The 22,216-nt window shown below is 38.2% G+C and overlaps 1 protein-coding gene across 2 annotated transcripts in view; it reads left to right on the forward strand.

Annotated features, from left to right (window-relative positions):
* The window catches only part of ZFR2 (zinc finger RNA binding protein 2), a 131,274-nt gene that overhangs the window by 33,895 nt on the left and 75,163 nt on the right, over positions 1–22,216 (forward strand). For both annotated transcript variants that reach the window (XM_020971361.2, XM_020971362.2), the window contains exons 2-9: positions 3,279–3,513; positions 6,719–6,833; positions 10,243–10,461; positions 10,567–10,916; positions 14,937–15,119; positions 16,397–16,628; positions 18,176–18,336; positions 21,046–21,165. In XM_020971361.2, coding sequence (XP_020827020.1) covers positions 3,279–3,513; positions 6,719–6,833; positions 10,243–10,461; positions 10,567–10,916; positions 14,937–15,119; positions 16,397–16,628; positions 18,176–18,336; positions 21,046–21,165 — 1,615 coding nt within the window. The remainder of the gene's footprint in view (positions 1–3,278; positions 3,514–6,718; positions 6,834–10,242; positions 10,462–10,566; positions 10,917–14,936; positions 15,120–16,396; positions 16,629–18,175; positions 18,337–21,045; positions 21,166–22,216) is intronic.

Consider the following 22,216-nt stretch of genomic DNA (forward strand, 5'->3'; position numbering starts at 1 on the left):
GTTTTTGAATGCTTTAGATAAAATACATAATATTACAAAGGAAATCAAAGGTTAGTGAAAATAAAGATATGGTTTTTTTCACATCCAAATTCACATTTTGGAAGTATTCTCTGCCTCTGAGGCTTCTCTTTCTGATTAGATGGCTCCTCCCCTAACCCCCATTTAAGGAGGATGCCCAAGCAAGCACATTTTTATTTCTCTCCAGGCTGCATCCCAGTCTTTCTCTACCATGCCTCCATAGGTATCTGTGTTTCCTCACCTATCCCATCAATCCCCCCCCCCCTTTATGTACTGTCTTCTCCCATGCTTGCATTGGTATTCCCAGTGTTAGCAAACAATGTGCTTAGCCAATGCCTGGCACACAATAAGCTTTTAATAAATACTTATTGACTGAGTAATTTACTGTTCCCTTGAAATCTATTCACCATGGACACCAGATTTAGAGTTCCTCTTCTATAGTACAGCTGATAAGAGATCCTATGAGTCATTTTTGCTTTTAAAAAAATCCAAATCTCCAAAGTTTTCTCTTGGTGTTGGTAGAATAGGTACTGTAGAACTGTAGGGAATGTTGGCTATGTTGCTCAGAAAAAAATACCATATTGATGTTGCACACAAGTGTTTTTCTTTGGAGACTATAATGTAATGGAAAAATACCAGGCGAGAAAGCAGAAGTGGGTTCTAGTCCTGGCTTTGTTGCTAACTTACTGGATGATACTGAGCAAATCATTTGGCCTCTTTGAGCCTGAGTTTTCTTGTCTGTAAAATAGGATAACATTACCATTATTGGCCCATCTCAAAGATTTTTGTGAGTATCGAATAAGACTTAGTTGCTCTATAAAAACGTCTAGAAGTGGTAGGATCATAGTATAGAATGTTAAAGCTGGAAAGAACTTCAGACATCATCCAGCCTATGCCTTTCATTTTATAGATGAAGAAACTAAAGCTCAGAGGGGTAGAATGACTTGCTTTAGGTCACACCATTGTAAGTTTTGGTATTGATATTCAAACTCAAATCTTCTGACTTCTTGTCTGTCTTTCCACCATGTCCTAGTCATGTTTTCATTGGTCTTAGTTATTGCCTTTTGGAAAGTATACTTTACTTGCCATTAAGCAAATGGAGTACAGAAAATTCTAAACCAGTGTCACTGGATGCATTATAGTGATTAATGCCATTTATTTTCTGGAAATTCATATTTTAGTGTGAAAGGTAGTGCTGACCTAATATCTTTTATAATAAAACTTTAGATCAATGGATGGTTTTGTGTGTATGTATGTTTTGCTACACAATATTAATTGTCTAATTTATTTGGGATAGTTTTTTATTCAAACCTCTTAAGCAATTTTTAAAAAATGAAATGCAGTAAAGAAACTGGCAGAACAAGATCCTAAAAAGAACAGAAGAATGTAGGATTTTTATGAATCATTCTCTCTTTAGAGGCCTAAATATTCCCTCTCATTCTTTCACAAGTTTGTAGAGGTGCTGCTTTTGTGAGAGAGGTGAAAACATCATAAAATATCACAGATAAGAGGTTGTTTTGCTTAATTAGATGGTTATCTTTCATTGTAGAATTACATATTTATTATTGTCTAGACACTGTGGCTTTATTTAAGAGCTAGATTGGGTGTAGTTGTGAAGGGTACAAAATAGCACCTTAATAAATAGATGTGTTATACATTTGGGAATACCAATTTTTAAAAAAAAGTATCAAAATAAAATAAAAAATTAATGATTGGAATCATCTTTGACTCTTAATTCTCTATCACTCCACATGTTTAATCAGTTGCTAAGGCCTTTCGTTCCTACCTTTGTAATATTTCTCACATCTAGTGACTTACTAAAGTTGCTACAGTAACAACCCTAGTATTTTTGTTGTTCAGTTGTTTCAGTTGTGTCTGACTCTTCATGATCCCATTTGGGGTTTTCTTGGCAAAGATGCTGGAGTGGTTTGCCATTTTCTTCTCCAGCTCATTTTACAGATGAAGAAACTGAGGCAAACAGGTTAAGTGATTTGCCCAGGGTCATATAGCTAGTAAACGTCTGAGGCTGGATTTGAACTCAAGTCTTTCTGACTCCAGGTCTAGCATTCTTTCTACTGCACCACCTAGCTGCCTCAACCCTAGTATAGGCCCTAATTACTTTTTAGGTACTGACTACATCTCCAGTCTCTCTCTTTGATAGTACGTCTTCCACACACTGCCTGAATAATATTCCTAATGAAATAAATGATTACGTTACTCCCTTACTCAGAATCCTTTGGTAGCTCTCCATTGGCTCTTGAATAAAATATTAAGATCTGACTCTAGATTCAAAGCCTTCCATTATCTGACTCCATCCTGTTGTTCATCCTTATATCATATTCTCTTTTACATATTTAATATTGTAGCTAAATTTAACTTTGTTGCCTATTTGTGTCCCGTCTTCTCTTTTCTCCATGCTGGTGCTTACCTAATCCTTTATCCGCCTCTGCTCCTCCAGTCTCCATCTAGTTCCTCCTTGTAGGGTCAACACAGATACTACCATCTTCCTAGGTGAAACTAGTCTCTCCCTCCTCAAATTTTTTATAGTGCTTTGTCTAGATTTCTCTTTTGCATTTATCTCACTCTCTACTGTATCATTTTGTGTGTGTGTGTGTGTGTGTGTGTGTGTAAGTGTGTGCATATTTGTCCATAACTCCATTAGATTGTAAGCTCCTGAGCAGGCCGTTTGTCATACCTGTCTTCACATCTTCAGTGCTAGTGCTTTGTTCATAGGTGCTTAATAGATGTCATTGAATTGGATACTGAGAAAGAATAGTCTGCTGCTATTCTTTTGCATTCTTTCTTATGTGGGCCTAAATATTTCAATCCATGCAAGCATTGTTTTCATTGTTATGGTTATATTTTTCAGTGCTCATACTATGGTATAAGCTTCTTAAGGAGATATGTTCTGATAGTTTTTGTCTCTTACTACTCATATTTCATTTTACCACATTATATAATTAATAGGTTAGGTCAAGTTGCTCTTCTGTAAACAGATACATACTATTATAACATCTCTGTGTACCATCCCAGGGCACCACGCAACTAGAGTGGGCAGAGGAGTTATATTATTAAAATTAAGCTTGCTCTGCAAAGAAAAGTACCTTGATTTTAAGAAAAACATATTAACCTATAAGTAGATTTGAGCTTAAATGATATAGCCAAAGTGTAATGTGAATGATTTTGTGCATTGAACTGAAATTCATATTTAAATCTTTAAACTAATCTGGTGGATTCTTCTGTGTTTGCTTTGGTTCTAGCACTCAGCCTGGTACTGCTTATTCTCACTCAAGCACTGCAACAAATTATTCTGTCCAGCCAAGTCCTGGAGTGTCCCAAGCTGTGACAGCATCTTATGCCCCTACAACCCCAACGCCCCGGCAAATCTCCTCAGTGGGTTTTGGTGGATACCAAGCCCACTCAGGTCAGGACTACAGTTATAGCACTCGTCAGCAGGAACTAAACTCGCAGCCTACCACAACACCGAATTACCAGGTATTAGATTCAAAAGGGCTTCTGATACTTTCTTTGACAGCTAATCTACTATATTGATATTAATACATGCTGCCTTCAAATATAGGTCATACCTCTATAATGAGATATTTTTGAAAGGAAAAGACAGATGGATATACCTGGAAAATTATATAAAATAATTACATAAAATTACCATATTCAAAATTTTGTTAATTATTTACTGAGGAAGGTTTTCTTTTTAACATTTAATTTTTTTTTTCCAATTCAAATGTATGAGATGTTATTGCTAGAGGGGATCTCAGAGATGATCTAGTCCAGTTGTCTTTATTTCCTGATTGAGGAAATTATAATTTATAAAGGTAAAATGACTTGCTTCTAGCTCCTCTAGCAAGTTAAATGTGGAATACAGACTAGAAGTCAGGATTCATGTTCTTCAGCATAATGCTTCTTCCGTTACTTCACTTTGTATTAATTCTTATCATCACTTTTTGTCACAAAGAGCAGTAAAGATAAAAATGAACAGAAACTTAGAGCGTACTTAAAGGCTACACTAGAGTTTTACATTAGCCTAATCTAGAGGGAAACTTGTGATTTACATTTGGGCTAATATAGTACTTTGGGGAAATTCTAGATTTTTTTGTCCTGATTTGCAAACATCAGTAACATGCAAAGAAGATAGTAAATGATAGAGTTGGGATTCAAACCTTTTGACTCCTAAATTCAGAGTTCTTTCCACTGCCCTTATACTCTGTGTGATTGTGGGACTTTTTTTTTTTTATGCCAGGGGTCAACAACTTCTTAATCTCAAGCAAGTAAACTAACTGAGCCAGGTCTGTGGGTTCCATGGCTAAGTTTAAAGATTGGGATGAAGAGAAGGAAGAGAGGGGAATGATAGAGAGAGGTAGATACAAATGGTAGAGGGAGTGACTGTTGATGTTTGAGCCCCTCTGATAACAGGAAATTGCTTGTTTCTTTGTCAGTTTTTTTGGGGGGGCGGGGGTGATATATGTATGTGCATTTGCTAATGGCCTATGATCAATCAGCAAGCATTTATGAAGCACCTACTGTGTGTCAGTCACTGGGAATACAAATACCAAGAATCAAATTATATTTGTCCACAAGGGGCTTACAGTCTAATGGGGTCCCATCATAAAGTCTTAAATTAGCTATCAGTCCTCTCTCCTTTCCTCCATCAGAGCCTGGTCGGAATCCATCCAGGAAGCTTCTTCCTCCTGGGTAGTAAGGTTCTCCCTCTGGGATCCATCCATTCACTTCCATTTGTCAAAGAGGTTGATTTTTGGAAAAGTTAGATAGTTTGCTTTTAGCTACTATTATGGGCTCAACGTATCAGAGGTATATCTACCTCACTCTATTCTGGCCAGGTTAAAGCTTATTTAGAGGAGAGTGACTTTGGGAAAACAAGGGTGGCACATCTTAGAACCAATATGGTATATCAGCATAAGTAACTGCCATATTCTACTTTGAAATATTAGGAAGCTTTTGTAGTTTGGTTTTTTTTTTGGCTTTTTTGACCAAGCTGATGATTGGATTTATCAGTCTTTCAAAAATGTTTATTGAGCCATGTGTAGGGAATTTGCTAGATTAAGTCCTCAAGTGTGGCCCTTTGACTGAATCCAAACTTCACAGAATAAATCTGAATTTGTTTGGATTCAGTTAGAGGGCCACACTTGAGCACCTAGAGAGCTACATGCGGCCTGGAGGCCACAGGTTCCCCATCCCTGTGCTAGATGATATGAAAAAGTATAGGGTAGGCTCAGCTACCAAGATCCTAATGCCAAGTATTGTCCAAAAAACTCCATTCTAGCCCCCTTGGTTATTTTGTGGATTAAGTGAAATCAGGGTATGGCAGGGGAGCCTGAGGACCCTTGGAGAGAGTCCTGGTATTTAGTGCCCTTGTGACCTTGGACAAATCACTCTATGTCTCTGAACCACATATAAGGAACACTGAATTTGTGGTTCAGATTTTGGCTCAGCAGCTACAACTTGATGCTTATATTGTCTTTACCTCACAGGACCTCACTTTCTTCATCTTTATAATGAGGAGTTAGGCAGGATGATTAATCTCTCCAGTTCCTTCTATGCCCCTAACTACCAACATCTGTGGTAATTGAGTATAAATGGCTTGTGTGTCAAACCAGACTGATGGGCTCTTTAAGTTAGGAATCCAGTCTTATACCTAGAACTAAAATAAGAAATATGTGTTCTTGAGATAAGATTTGAAAATTATGGTCCCTGTGTTGCTGTCTAACAGAAGAATTAAACCTTCTTTGTAATACATGATGACTTATCACAAAATGAATCTATCACAGTACTGTGAATATAGATGCTTAAATGTTCATTACTGTCAGTAGAATATGAGCTCCTTGAAGGTAGGGACTGTCATTTTGTATGTCTAGTGTGTAGTGTGGTGCTTTTCACATAATAGTTAAAATATGTAGCTACATGCCTCTTAAACAGTTTTTTTCTGGCATTTAAAAAAGTAATATTAAAAAGTATCCTTTCAAAGTACCATACTTGTGCATGTTATACCCTTAGTTATAATAATAAATAACATTTATATAGCACTTTAAGTTTTACAGAGTACTTTACATATATTATCTCATTTCATCCTCACAACAGCCTTGCAAAGTAAATGCTATTATTATCCCCATTTTTAAGATGAAGCTGAGAAAGGTTAAGTAAGTAATTTCCCTAGGGTCATGTAGCAGTTAAGTGTCTGAGTTAGGATTTGGACTTCCTAGCTTGCTTACACCTACTTCTAGTTTTGATTATACCTTTTTGCCTCTCCCATAGTACTTTGCATATGGTGCCTAGTGTGAGAAGAAGTGTGGTATAATGGAAAAAACACTGGACTTGGAATCAGAAGACCTTGTTCTAAACTCTAAGACCACCACTAACTAGGCATATTATCTTGGCCAACTCAGTTAATTTCTTGATTTCCTCATTTATAAATGCGCAGTGATAATAATATTTGTAATAGCTGCCTAAAAGGATTGTTGTGAGGCTTAAATGAACTCATGTATGTAAAGTGCCATATGAAGCATTGTTCAACATAAAGGCAATTTATCATATAAAAACATTAATTATGCACACACAGACATATGTATGTATATACATAAATGTATTTAATTTAATCTGAATTGGTCACTGTTGAACTGTATATTCAATTGACATTTGTGTCTGTTCTCTGAAATATCTTATACAGGATAGTTACAGTTATGGACGATCCACACCTGCTAGCAGCTATGAGAATAAACCGTATTACCAGCCTACTGCTACCCAGGCTCAGCACACTGACACAGACTCTTACTATCAGTCAGGTAGGTGGTGCTAGAACCTAGCATGTGCATATATAAAAACACATTGAATACAAAAGGTAGTGGCAGGGAAATGGATTCATTTTTTTCTATTTGAAAATAAATTCCAGGTACACATGAAGACAGAAGATGTGAATTTCAGGTATTGTATATTATCTCTTAATGTCTCAAAGAAAGCTTGTAGATATAGGATATTAGATAAAATAAAAGATTTGACAACTGGGCTTATTAAGAAAGTTTCCTCAAAGCAGAAGCAAGTGATAAAATTCTCTTAATCTTGCCATCACCCACAAATGTGCTGCCTCCATAGCCAAGAATTCTGAAATCCCTTTATCTCATCATAATCTACTGGCTTTCTGCCTCTTTCTATGCCTTCCCTTTCAAAACACTACTCTTCATCTGCACTGTGACCTCCAATCCCTTGACTCCTTAATGACCTCTAAGATCATCTCTCCTGCACTAGCCATTTTTTCCTCTTCTCCCTATCTTGACCCCTTAGTGAATCAATTTAACTTGACATTGTCCACTTCTCTTGAATCCTTAGCCTTCTTATTATATTGCCGATTATTCCCAGCTAAGCCTTAACCTTGGATTACACCTATCATTTACCACCTTCACTCCTACACTTATGCTACTGAGAGAAGGTAGATAAATCATGCAACTCTTCTGACTGTCCACTACAAATTTGTTTTACAACCTCAACTGCGCACTCACTGCTGCTAGGCAATTCTGCTATACCTTCCTTGTCAGTTCACTCTCTCTCTTTTCACAGTAGCTCTTCCAAACCTTTTCATCCCTCCTCAAACCTCCCATAATTCCCCCTCCCCCCCCTACTTTCTCGGCTGAGAGCCTTGCCTGATATTTTACAGAAAGAATGGAGACCATTCACCATGAGCTTCTTCTTTCCTCTTCCTCATCTCCCATCACTCAGATGCCTTCTGCCGTCTTCTCCTCCTTCACCCTTTTCTCACATGATGAAGTGACCTTACTTCTTACCAGAATGCCATTCTGTCTTGTCTCCTCCAACAGATTCCCACCTTTATCATCTCCATTTTCTCATTTATCTTCAATTTCTGCTTGTCTACAATATGCTTCCCTGCTGCCTGCAAACATGCCTATGTCTCCCCCATCCTGAAAAAACCCTCACTTGATTCTTCCATCCCACCTAACTATCGTCCTATATCTCTTCTGTCCTTTGTAGGTAACTTCCTTGAAAAGACTGTCTACAGTAAGTGCCTCCACTTTCTCTCCTCACACTCTCTTCTCAACCTCTTATAATCTGGCTTCTGACCTCATCATTCCACTGAAACTTCTCTCAAGTTGCTAATGATCTCTTGGTTGCCAAATCCAGTGGCTTTTTCTCAATCCTTATTCTCCTTGACCTCTCTGCAGCCTTTGATCACTCTTTTCTCCTTGATACTCCCTTCTCTCTAGGTTTTCATAGCACCACTCTCTCCTGGCTCTTCTCCTACGTATCTGACCACTCCTCCTCTGTCTGCTTTCCTAGATCCTCATCTAGATTACACTCTCTAACCATAGATGTCCTTCAAGGTTCTGTCCTGGTCCTCTTCTGTTCTCCCTCTATACTGCTTCATTTGGTGATGTCATCAGCTCTCATAGATTTAATTACCATCTCTATGCTGATGACTCTCAAGTCTATCTTCCCTGCCCCAGTTTCTCTGCTGATCTCTAATCTTCCATCTCCAACTACTTTTCAAACATCTTGGAACTGGATATCCAATAGACATCTTAAATTCAATATATCTAAAACAGAACTCATTTCTTTCTCCCTCCCTCCCCTCCTCCTCTAACCTTCCCTATTACTGTAGAGGGCAACACTATACTCCCAGTCCCTCAGGTTCAAAACCTGGGAGTAATCCTGGACTCCTTGCTATCTCTCACCCCTCATATTCAAGCTGTTGCCAAGCTTGTTGATTTCACCTTTGTAAGATCTCTTGAATAGCCCCTTTCTAGCCTCTGACACTGCCACCACTTTGGTACTTGTCCTTATTACCTCACGGCTGGATTATTCCACTCCAGTCCAGCTTCCAATTATCTACTAAAGTGATTTTCATAAAACATCACTCCCCTCTTTTCCCCTAAATAACTTCAGTGTCTCCCTGTTGTCTCCAGAAGCAAATCCAGAATGCTCTGTTTGACATTTAAAACTCCTAATAACCTAACCCCCAATCTAATAGGAAATTAACTGTATATCAAGGTAACCTTTTCCACTTTTAAGTTGTAGGAAGTTTTTTTTGAGCCATAATCTGTCTTTTAGTAGCTTCCATCTAGTTCTACTCTTTGGAACCAATATAAGTCTTCTTATACCTCACTTCCTAATATGTTCTCTTCAGTCAGTGACACTTTATTCCCAGCTGTCCCATGAACAAGACACTCTGTCTCTTGACTCTGTCCCCCATGCCTGGAGTACTTTCCCTCCTTCACTCTGACTACTGACCCCCCTGCTTCTTTTAAGTCCCACTTAAAAACCTACCTTCTACAGGAAGCCTTACCTAACCCATCTTGATTCCAGCACCTTCCCACTCTTAATTATTTCCTATTTATCTTGTAGATGATTTGCTTTGTATGTATTTGTTTGCATGTTGCCTCTCTCATTAGATTGTAAGCTCCTTGTGTCCCTGTTGCTTAGCACAGTGCCTAGTACGCACTTAATAAGTGTTTTTTGATTGATTAAGTATTTTGTAAGGTCCACAGTCTTAGAACTGGAAAGAATCTTAAGCTTCATTAAATCCAAACCCCTCATTTCAAAGGCTTTTGTTTGTTATCTAGCTACTAAAGGAGGTTTTGATCATCAAAGCAGTGGTTATACTTAAACTCAGTCCCAAAGACAAGTAGCCTGCCCCTCACTCAGAATCTTTCCAGCCTGGTAGGACCTTTCACCATTTATAGTCCACAATTTAGCATTTGTGAAAGTAGGGTCCTCTCAATAGCATGAGAATTACGGGAATTACAGAATGTTGGAGCTGGAAGAACTATAAAGTTTGGCATTAGAAAGGGACCTTGGAGATATTCTGGTTCAATCCTTTCATTCTATAGATAAGGAAGGTGAAGGCCTAAGAGAGTAAGTGGCTTTGCCCCCAGGTGAATTAACCTGGGACAGGGACCTTTGGCCCAAGAGAAATATAAAAGGAGCTTTTAGGACTTTGGTGAGGAGCTCCTGAGACCTCAGGTAACCTCTTTGTTTATACTTTTTAATGTTTTTGGCAGTGGTTTTCATTTTTATCCTTTGGACTACTTTTAAACTGCCTAAAGGAACTTTTTAGTGGGAGGATTGGAATGTTTTTAGTAAAAGGACTTTTTGCTTAAACCTTTAGGCTATGAATGATCCATTGTATTAGGAGCCTAACAGTGACTGGGGACACCATTGCAAAGGCATGTGTTTGTTTCCTAGGTACTAAAGGAGGCTACAGTCAGCCTAGCAGTGGTTATACTCAAACTCAGCCCCAAAGACAAGTGACCACAATTAAGCCAGTTCAGACAGTGAGTACCACGTCTTCAAGCTATAATGCTTACCCAGAAGTGACAACTATTCAGCCAAATGCACCTGCTTCCTCTCTTCCTTCATATACTCCCTCTTCCTCATACAGTTCCACTTCGACATCATATACTGGTAAGGAAAATCGTGTGGATGGAGACAATATTATGAGCTGTGACTTAGTTTTCATGAAAGATGAACTTCATGAAATTTGCTGTCTTTTTTCCTCCTGCCTCCCAGGATCAAGTTATTCCACTTATGATGCTTCAGTGTATTCTGCAGCTGACACGTACTATCCAGCACCACAGCAGCTCCAGCCACCGCTTCAGCTCCCTCCTCAGCCTCAGCCCATTACACCCCAGCAGCAGCATCCACAGCCTCCACCACAGCCTCTGCAGCCTCCTCCCATGCCAAAGCCCACAGGGCCATCCCTGTGGGCCAATGTGGGGTGTGGTACAAGTACCAGTTCTATCAGTAGCTTTCCCAAGAAACCACCTTTTCAGAACAAGCAGCTAAAACCCAAAGGCCCCCTCAAACAACCCCAGCTGTACTACTGTGACATCTGCAAGATCAGCTGTGCTGGTCCCCAGGTCAGCAGAAATTCCCCCTGTTACATATTCATTCATTCATTCATTCATTCATTCATTCATTCATTCATTCACTCATTCATTCATTCTTTCATAAAATCTCAGAGTTGAAAGGGCTTTCAGTGGTTGGTCACCTCATCCAACCTATGCCTGAGCAGGAATCTCCACTGTAATATTCCCAACAAGTCATCCATTCTCTGCTTCAGTACTTCTGGGTAACAGGAAATTAACTATATTTCAAGGCAGCCTTTTCCACTTTTAGGTTTTAGGAAGTTTTTTTCAAGGCAAAATCTGTCTTTTAGTAGCTTCCATCTAGTTCTGCTCTTTGGAACCAAGCAAATGAAATCTAATCCCGTTTTCAAATAACAGTCTTTCAGATATTTGAAGACAGCTATAATCTTCCCTCCCCTAGACTTGCAGTCTTCAAGCTAAGTGTCCCTAAATTCTTTAACCTGATCCTTATATGTCATGGCCTACAAACCTTTCAATGAATACTTATTGGTAAGGGGGATTCAGAAAAGAATAAGATAGAGCATTCTTACAGATTTGCTCTTGAAGGTCTGCTGTATTTCCTTTCTCCTTAACAGAACCAAAATTATTTGCTCACTACCTTTGGTTCTCAGGAGGTTAATACAGTTAAGCTTCTAAGGCAAGAAAGCAAAACATTTATTTGTAGCTGTTAGTTATAATAGCTCACGTAGAGTGCTTTCCTCACAACCATTCTTTGAAGGCAGGTAATAGAAGTAACATTATCCTAATTTTACAGATGAGGTCCAGGAAAATGAAGTGATTTACTCATGACCATATAAGTTGTTAAGCATGCAAGAGCTAGGACAAAAATCAGCACCTTTGACTACAAGTCCATTTTTCTCTCTACTATATTGTGTTGCCTTTTGGTATTAGGTGAGAAGATAAAAACCATTGCTTTCTATAAGCAGTTTCTGTGATCTAAGTGAAAAAAGTTCACAACACAAACTTACCTATAAACCAAGAATATAATTTGGTAGGTATTAGAACTGAGTGCTTCTTTTTCTATTTTTAAAGGTGTCTAGTTAGTGCAGTTAGGTAGAGCTGGGCTTGGAGTCAGGAAGATCTGATTTCACACCTGGCCTCAGACACTTACACTTACTAGCAGTGTGACCCTGGACAAGTCACTTAATCTCTGTCAGTTTCCTCACCTGTAAAATGGGGAAAATAATAATAACTACTTTCCAGGGGAGTTGTGAAGAACAAATGAGATGATATTTGTGAAGTGCTTAGCACTGTTCCTGGCACATAATTGACACATAGTAAATGCTTGTTTTTTTCCCTTCCTTGAAACTATATCATTTTAATGATATGAAAGAAAGGAGTGGTTTATGAGTAAATATTGGGGTAGTCTTATCTGCTGCTGAAGATACAAGTCAACTTTAGAAGCTACCTGATACTGACTTAGTTGTGTTTTAGTGGTGTCAGTTTAGTAGATTTGGTCATATTGTAATTGCTTTCTCATTTCTTTTAGTGTAGAAACTCTATGATAATCCATTTTTTTATATAACCAAAGTTTTTACTGTCTTTGGTATTGTTCTCCGCTAAAGTTGTCCAGTACCTTCTATGTTCTCTGGATACAATCTGGGTTCTCTAAGATTATACCAGTGGAACACAAGCTCTGACAGATCTTACCAACTGTGAGAAAAAGGCTTTTTGTATGATCCTGGTGAAGGTCTATATGTTTGTCCTTTAACGATCTATGGACAGTTAGGTTGTGCAGTGGAGAGAGCACTGTGCCTGGAGTTAGGAAAACCTGAGTTCAGATTTGGCCTCAGAAACTTATGGCCTGGGGCAAGTTGCTTAACCTCTGTTGCCTCAGCTTCTTCATCCATAAAATGAGAATAATAGCATCTATTGCCCAGGGTTATTGTGAGGATCAAATGAGATCGTAATTGTAAAGCCTGTAGCATAGTGCCTAGCATATAGTAAATGCTATAGAAATGTTAGCTATTATTATTATTGTTAAGCACACAGGCCTGTTGCTTGAGAATTGATCACTAGATGACTAATTTTTAGGCCATCACAGCTCATGAAACTATCTGTTGAGATATTGAGGGTTTGCAGTCTGTATTGGTGTAATAACAGATTCTTGAATCTTTGAAGTAAGAATTGCTGTTAATGCTTGTAATTGACCTTTTGTACCCTCAACTTCATATAACAGACTAAAAGTATACAACAAACATTTGAAGAAGAGAGCTGTAATGTCCTTACAAATGGCTTATTTTGAAGGACTAAATGTTATAATTTTTGGGTGGGTTTGGACAAGTGATAAGGCCATAGGTGAGCTCACAATTTAGATGTCACCTTCAACTCCTTCCTCTCTCTTACTCCTTGTATCCAATCTGTTGCCAAGGCTTGTCCATCTCACTTTTGAAACAGCTCTTAAATATGCCCCCTTCTCTTCTCAGATGTGGCAATCACCCTGGTGCAGGCCCTCATCTCCTTGTGTCTGTACCGTCTCAATAGCCCCCTCGTTGGTCTGCCTGCCACAAGTCTTCCTCAACTCCGGACCATCTTCCTTTCAGCTGCAAAGTGATTTTCCTGAAGTTTAGTTCCAACTATGTCATTTACCTACTCAGTAAAGTCCAGTGGCTTCCTGTTACCTCCAAGATCAAATATCCTCTGTTTGGTATTCATGTCCTTCATAGCCTGCTTCCCTCCCCATCTTTCCGATCTTCTTACACCTTACCCTTGCCACATACTTTTTGATCCGGTGACACTGGCTTCCTTGTTGTTTCCTGAATAAAACACTAAATCTCTCCACTCCAGGCATTTTCTTTGGCTGTCTTCTGTGCCTAGAATGTTCTTCCTGATCATCTTAGTTTCCTGACTTCCCTGGCTTCTTTTAAGTCCCAGCTAATATCCTACCTTCAACAGGAAACCTTTCCCAATCCCTGTTAATTGTGGTGTCTTCCCTTGTCCATTATTTCCTCTTTATCCTGTATATAGCTTGTTTGTGCATATTTGTTTGTTGTGGTTTCCCCAAATAGACTGAATTTCTTTAGGAAAGGAACTGTCTTTTGCCTTTTTGTATTCCCATTACTTAGCATTGTGCCTGACACATAGTAGGTGCTTAATAAAGGCTTATTGATTGACTATTTGATGGAGCCATGGACAATTAGTTGGTCAGGTAACTTGTTTTACCTTAATAATTCATGGCTGATATACACATGCCATTAAGAATCTTGACTTGGGATCACTCCTTGAGCTTTGGTCAGTAGTTCTCTTTAGCACTTGTTTGAAAGTTGTTGCTGTGGTAGCAGTCTACTCGGTGAATTCAGAGAAATAAAGAAAATATATTAGGGAAGGAAGAGTGGAGATAGAATTTGACATTGATAACTAAATTGACTTTAAAACAATTTTTGAGGTTGTGGTCATAGGACCTTTTGTTTTAAAGAAATAACAAGATGAGGACAACTGATTATACTCGAAATTGGCATAGTGTAGGACAAGAGAATTAATGATCCATTATAGTTTTCCTTGGTAGTGAATAGTCCTTCTGTTCATTAGTGGCTGTTGAAAAGGGAAATATATTTCATGTTATTTCAGGGAACGTAGGCTGCTTTAGTGTCTGTGGACAAGTTCTGAAAAGGCTATAGTGGTTTAAATCCTAAGTAAATTTTCTTAAGTTGCTGCCTTCTTAAGAAGTAAGGCTTTATTTTTAAGAATGAAAGGAAACTGATTTTTAATCTACCTATATCTGCATCTACTTTTTTTTTTCTGTATCCGTCTGTCGATTCATTCATTTGTTTATTATTTTGCCTGATGATACTAAGACTATTAGTTGTGGTCAGTAAGGTTACACATACACATGGAATCTCACAAATGAATGAACGGAACACACAACAATAGGCTTTTAGTTCCCAGTGCCTAAATGTTAGGAATGCCAAGCTAATGATGAACAGATACTTAGTGAATTATGTTGAAGAGGCAGTGTTTGGCCGATCTCTGTGCAAATCTTGAGCTAAGCTTTGTTTTACTCTTTGATTACAGACCTACAGGGAGCATTTAGAAGGACAGAAGCACAAAAAGAAAGAGGCAGCTCAGAAGTTGGGTAACCAATCAAACGTTGGCCTGCGTGGGATTCAAACACAGCTGCATTGTGAGCTCTGTGATGTGTCTTGTACAGGAGCAGATGCATATGCAGCACATATTCGGGGATCCAAACATCAGAAGGTATGGTCTGCTTCACTGTACCCTATTTCTCCTGCTTACTCAGAAACCCCATTTACTCCTTGAGTTTCTGTTACCCCAAGATCTCTGCCCTTTGAATACCCAATCTAGGAGGGATCTTAAGCTATAAGGGGGCATATCACGTTGATTCTTTGGTTACTTATTTTTTTAACCCCCTGGTTAGGAGTTGTGAAAATAAAATTAAATATACTAATTGGAGTGGCACCTAAGATTTGAGACTGATTATAATCTGTTTTCTTTGAATAGGAAGTTAAGAAATTGGGTGTGCATTTTGATGCCCTACTAATTGGAATGGCCACATGAATTTGAGACTTATTGTAATATATTATCTTTGAATAGGATGTTAAGAGAATGCATATACATTTTGATGCCCTCCAAGTATACACAAACACAGGCATAGACACATACATAAGTCTGACTGGGTGGGGAGGTATTGTATATATCCTAGTTGTATAAACCACAATATGAGTGACTAAACTTACCACCCACATGAGCAGGTTATAACTGTGGGACAAAGGTGAGTGGTAGCATTCTTGTTAATTTTCAGGGCCTGGGGATAATTTCCCCTATGCTTTCAAAAGGATAATTGGAAACATGACTATCTCTTAAGTTGCTACAGTCTTTGCTAATATATAAAGGATTGTTTACCTTTACTTAGCACTATAGTTCGCTTTTAAGCTATTGGTCCTCACCTTTCATTTTCAAGTACTCCTTAAAGTCAGGAAGACCTGGGTTCAAGACTTGCCTCTTACATATGCTGGATGTGTGACCCTGGGCAAATCACTTAACTTCTGTTTCCAAGGCAACTCTCTGAGACTATATGTTTCAGAGCACGTGCCATTCTGCACTGGTGAAGGGTATTTCCTTCTTGGAAATTCCCTATATAAATGAAATCATAGATCTGATCCAAAAAAAAAAAAAGGTAAATCTTGGTGACATTCATCCTACCATTCATTCAGCAGCAATTAAGTGAGTGCCTGTTAGGTGAAAAGCACTGTATGATATTAAGTGAGATGATATATATAAAACACTTTGCAAAAATTAAGACACTGTGTAAATGTCAGTTAAAATTATTGGGACATGGTCCCTTCATTCATGAAGCTTATAATTCAGCAGGAAGAAAACTAAAGCTGTAGCTTGAATGGCTTCTAAGTGTGTTCTTATAGAAATACTGTCCTTCCTAGGAATTTGTTAGGAGTAGCTGTGCCTACTAGTCTTGAACATGTTCTCCTTGACAATTGTTATATGGTGTATTTCAGGTTATTAAATTACATACAAAGTTGGGGAAACCCATCCCTTCGGTGGAGCCAGTATTAGTGAACTCTGTTCCTACCAACATAGTAAATAAGCTGGCTCCCAATGTCTCTACTACTGCCACAACTTCTGTCACACCAGCTAAAGCAGCAAATGTAGCCATCACCAACAGCACAAGCTACCCAAGAAGGCCAGTACTGACCAAGAAACCATTTACCTCAAAGATAACATATGTGGGTATGTCTCTTTAAACTTCATTTTAAATTCAGTTAATTGTTACTGAAGCATTGCTTCATATATCTTTCTTTGCATTATTGCCCACTTCTTTTTCTGAAGTGCCTATTGAAGGAACACTTGCAGATCTCCTACACTTTCAGACTCAGGAGTATTGGATAGATTTCAGAAATAATCCTTGATTTAATTCAGTTCAACTAACTTTCATTGTCATGGTTTCACAGACTTAGAAGTAATTTTAGTTGACATTTTTGTTTATAAACAGTCTATGAAACAAAAAATTCTGTCTTCTGGTAAGAGTATGAAATAAGAATCCAAGGAACTAAGTTATTTTTCCTCCTCTGCTACTGACATACTGAAAGGCCATTGGTATTTCCCCAACCAGGAGCTGAGTGGTTCTACTAGTCTGCTTCAAGGAGTTCTTGGAAGAATTAGACAATGGATTCATTACTTCCCTTTAACCTTAGGAGGATGCAATGCCTCTGTCTCGTAGGTCCTAGAGAATGGTATGGTTACCATTCCAGCTGTGTGCCCAGCATCCCTGTTACTGAGAAAAACTTCCTTCTACATATTGGCTTTTAGAGTGAACCAGTTCGGCCTCTAGAATGTTGCAGGGGAAGTGGTGGATTAAGGCATCATTTTTACAGCTATAGATTTCTTGGTTTGGCCATTTGTATCCCATTTCTCTTAGGCCTAGGAAACATATAGGAAGTATAATTTTAGATACAGAGGAAAGAATCTGACCAAACTCTATAAGACTTTTCCCTCTATTATATATATATATCAACAAACATTTATTGAGCAAGCATGTGGTACAGTTATCCCTTCCACGTCACAGGGGTGCCCCCAGGATCTGGAAAATCTCTGTAAGAGTTTTTGGCCCTCCTTTCAGAATTCTGAATTATTATGGTATTAAAAGATAAAATGTGTTGATATTATGCAATACTATGTGTATGTTTTATGCATTTCTGAGTTTCTAACTTTTTCTATGTTGTTTGCTGGCCTTTGTGTATCATCTGTGGCTGCCACAAAACTCCCCAAAAATTCCCAGTTAATTTCTTATGCCATCATGTGATATATTGAAACCACGATGGGGAAAGTTGCAATGTGGGAGGGTTAACTGTAGAAGCTCTAAGTGATTGTAATAATATCATATTCTTTATATGTGCTCCTAAAGCAAAATCCCACATATTTCATAGTTGCTGGGTAAAGGCAATAATTTTTAAAGAACTTCATTGTTGATTAATTGATAGCTTTTGATTTTGAGTTGTTCCTGGTTTGTGATAACTAAACTTATCATACTTTTCTATTTTTGAGGACTGGTTGCGTAAAAAAACTATAAGCTTGGCATTTCCTTGGGCATATTAAGAATCATAGCTTTGAGAGCTGGAAAAGTTATAGGATGGCCTATCTGGGAGATGATTGTTTGGTGTTGTAAGGAGAATTAATACTGTGATGGATTTGTAACATAGTCCCTAATGATAGGATATAGATGACTTTTAGTTTTAGACCTGGAGCTGGTTATAAGTAATTCAGTTCTTCGCACTCAGGGACTAACAAGCCACAGGCAGCTGGCAACAGACTTGAAGAGGAGACAGTGGTCCAGTCAAAATCAGAGCTGCCAAATGAACAGTCCACACATGAGAATTCTGGGGATGCTTCTGGGACCTTGTTTGATGTGCAGCCAGTAGGACATGACTATGTGGAAGAGGTAATATTGAATAGTGTTTGTTATCTGAATCAACACAATACCTACCATTTAATGTGAGACTTTGAATGATCATAACTAAGAAATATAAATGAATGCAGATTTTTTAAAACTAGAAGACTATTTTTATGAAAAGTTTTAAAATTCACCTGCAAGTCTTTATAGAAAAAAAATTTAGAATATCACTTAGAAGAAAATTTTTAAATCTTAGAAAGTGGAGCTGGAGTACTAGAAAGTGACAGCAAGGAGACCATGAGATGGGCAGGGAAGGCCACTGAATGTTCTCCTGCAGGGTAACTTTACCTCTTTTGCCTCTGCAGGATAGGATGATGGAGAGAGGACTCATAGAATGTTAGAGCTAGGAGGAATAGCTGAAATCATTGAATCCTCCCTTTTCCTCTTACAGATAGTTGAACTGGGGTTCCAGAATCTTAGGATCATATATTTAGAGATAGAAGGGACCCTAGAGGCCATCTACTGTAATTCCTTTATTTTGTAGATGAATAACCCAGGCCTAGAGAGCTTAAGTGACAAGGCCATGATCACGCAGAGAGCTAGAATTTTCACCCAAGCTTTCTGATTTCTTCTGACTCTTTTGGCTCCAGGTTACATGGTTAGTTAGTGGCAGAGCCAAGACTAGAACACAGGAGTCTCCTGACTCCTAGTCTAGGGTTCTTTCTGCTTTACTACACTGCTTCAGTTCAGCATTAACTCTCTTTATGTATAGCATGTGATTTTTGAAACCCCATATGGAGCTTTTTATTAAGAGCTTGAACATGCCATCTAAGATATAAGGCATTCAGTTTTTTCCCACTGATAACATGTAAAATTGTAAAATTGGAGGGAACCTTCTATATAATAATAATAATAATAATAATAATAATAATAATAATAAGCAGTTATATGGCACTTTAAGGTTTACAAAGTGATTTACAAGTATAATCTCATTTGATCCTCATAATAACCCTGGGAGGTAGATATTATTGTTATCCCTGTAGATGAAACTGAGGCTGAGAGAGGTTAAGAAATTTGCCCAGGATCACATCAGTAGTATCTATTTTTTTTTTAGGCAATTGGAGTTAAGTGATTTGCCCAGGGTCACACAGCTGGTAAGTGTCTGAGGTCAGATTTGAATTCAGGTCTTCCTGACTTCAGGGCTGGTGCTCTATGCTGTTTAGCTGTCTTCTTACATCACTAGTATCTACACAGAACAGGTTAGCATATGTCTTATCTTAATTTTGAAAATCTCTAAGACTAGAAATTGCAAGACTTTTCTTTAACCTATGCTAGGAATAGATAACCCTTATTGGTAAGAGTTTCTTCCATATATTTAGCCCAGGCAATATGAGATTATTGTTTTCAAAGGTTCCTGTAATTATAAAGGTCTTTAAATTCTTAAAATTCTACTTGTTTTAATTTTGGTATTTTCTGTTACACCCATATGTATGTATTTATATTTTTATTGACTTAGTACCTACTATGTTCTAGGTTCTGCAAAACTAAGAAGTTGTAAGATGGTTCATTTCCTTGAAGAGCTTGAGGTCTTAACAGGGATATACAATTTCTATACTTGAAAGAAAAAAAAACGCTATGACACAATAAAGTCAAAGGCCAAAATTTGTATTATGTAATATGGTTAGGCCCAGATAAAGAAGGGGGAAGGTGTGTCCAGTTTTGGTGGGGAATAAAAATGTGGTTGGCATGGGATCTGAAAAAGGCTGAACAGTATACTGTGACTCTTTAGATTCCAAGTTAAGTGGTTTTTCCACCTTGTCACACCACCCCCTTTACTTTGCTCACCTGTACTCAATATGAACAGAATGTGAGAAGTCCTTTTTAGTGATAGATTGCTGAAATGGTAGTAGTTCCTTTGAAAACTGTCAAATTAAAGTCCTAGATCTGATACCAGACAAGGAGAAGGAAACCTCCGAATTTTTTTTTAATATTCAATCTACAAATATTTTTAAAGTGTCTATTGAATAGGTAGAGGGGCAGCATTGTATGGTGGCTTTGGAGTCAGGAAGACCTGGATTCAAGTCACCATGTCACATACTGACATTTTGACCCTGGGCTAATCATTTAACTTCTCAGTGCCCTGAGACAATTTTCCAGGACTGTACTTTGCCAAGAAGAAGCCAATATGCATTGGTAGAGGGAATTGTTCACTGAGTGTTCTTTATGTTGATGATATCACAGGTCTTCTCAAAAACAAAAAGCTGGTTTAACAAGTAGGTCCTAACTTGGAGCAGAACCAAGTCAACACTTGGTTGGCAGTTAGATTTCAGTTTCTCCTTCATGTGATTACATGAAGCAAAGCATTATGCTCGTCAGTGGGAAGAGACAAAGTTTAGAAGAAACGTGGCCATTTCCATCATAGAGCTTATGGTCAGGTAGGGGAATCAGATGCAAAAGAGATAACTACAACATATAACACTAGAGAGTTGTGAAACAAAGTGCTGAGTTTCTTGAGTTTGTTTCTAATCTTGGTCACATATGAGATAACCACCACTTTGGGACCTGCCAGGAGTATTATGCCAATTTTTTTTAACAGTGATCAAGGCTACTAAAAATTGTATTATGAATGTAATAGTTGGATGTTTTTGTGGTCATTGTTAAAAATGTAGGCACAGTGTCTGAAAGTTGAGCAATTTAGGGGTTCTTAGAGTATTTTTCAATCTGCATGTGATTGCTAAACTTTGTTTGGTGTCTCAGGTGCACAATGATGAAGGAAAAATGATTCGGTTTCACTGTAAGCTGTGTGAGTGCAGTTTTAATGATCCTAATGCCAAAGATATGCACCTGAAGGGGCGTCGGCACCGACTACAATACAAGGTGAGATATTAGCTGCTCTTTAATAGTTCTGCTCCCACAGAATGAGCTCTGTTAGATGGAAGTGACCATTCCAATAGATAGGAAAGTGAAAATGCTTTTGTTCATTTAGTCCATAGGTTCCCACAATACCACCCCCACGGGGGCACTGGAACCACCCAGGGGGGTGGTAGTAGCCTTGGGTGTAGTTGGGGAGAGTTGAATAAAAATCAGGGGGCAGTGGAAGCATAAGGAGAAAAGAAAAGCAAATTTTGAAAAACCATTCGTACTGTTTCATCTGTTGTGTAATAGAGTTAAAGTCATAGTGATTACAATATTTTCCAAATAAACACACAAAAATGCAAGTTATAACTGATCAGTGGTCAAGTCCACCAACAGGTCTTAAGAAGCAAATGTGGGCAGGTAAGCCTGTTACCCATTGTTGGGAAGTCCAGCATGTATCGGCAGGAATATGTGCTTATAGTGACTTGTTTACATTATGATTCTGTATGGTTACATGATCCAATATTGCATCATCAAAATTTCAATACAGGAAAAAAACCTCACAAATTTACAATAAATTATAAATTTAGATGCATCATTTAAAAAATAATATTTTTTGAAATGATGCAAATTTTTAAAAAACCTCTATAGGGTTAAAGACAGTAGATTTTGGGGGATGGGTGGGGCACTGAGTCATTTTTTTTTTAAAGGGGGAAGTGGGCCAAATAAGTTTGGGAACTTCTGATTAGTCTATTAGTGCTAAAGCTTTGTATAATCTGAACCAACTTAATAAAAAAAGTCCCTAAAAGTTGTTCCTAAAAAGTCCTTCTCCCATTCTGAGCAAAGTAAAGAAGGACAGAGTGACATGGTAGGAAAACTATTAGAACTGGAGTCAGCGGCCCCCCCCCCCACCAGGTCATGACCCAGCTCAGATAAATCTTACCTGTGTGATTAGCAAGTCAACTAACCAAAACTACAGGCTTTTCATGTGTAGAATGAGGGTAATAGGGCTTAGACTACCTGCTTCACAGGGTTGTAAGGAAAATAGCTTATACAGTGTATTTGTCATATA

This window comes from Phascolarctos cinereus, unplaced genomic scaffold, assembly GCF_003287225.1.
Source record: "Phascolarctos cinereus isolate Bilbo 61053 unplaced genomic scaffold, phaCin_HiC Scaffold_4;HRSCAF=312, whole genome shotgun sequence".
Lineage (NCBI taxonomy): Eukaryota > Metazoa > Chordata > Mammalia > Diprotodontia > Phascolarctidae > Phascolarctos > Phascolarctos cinereus.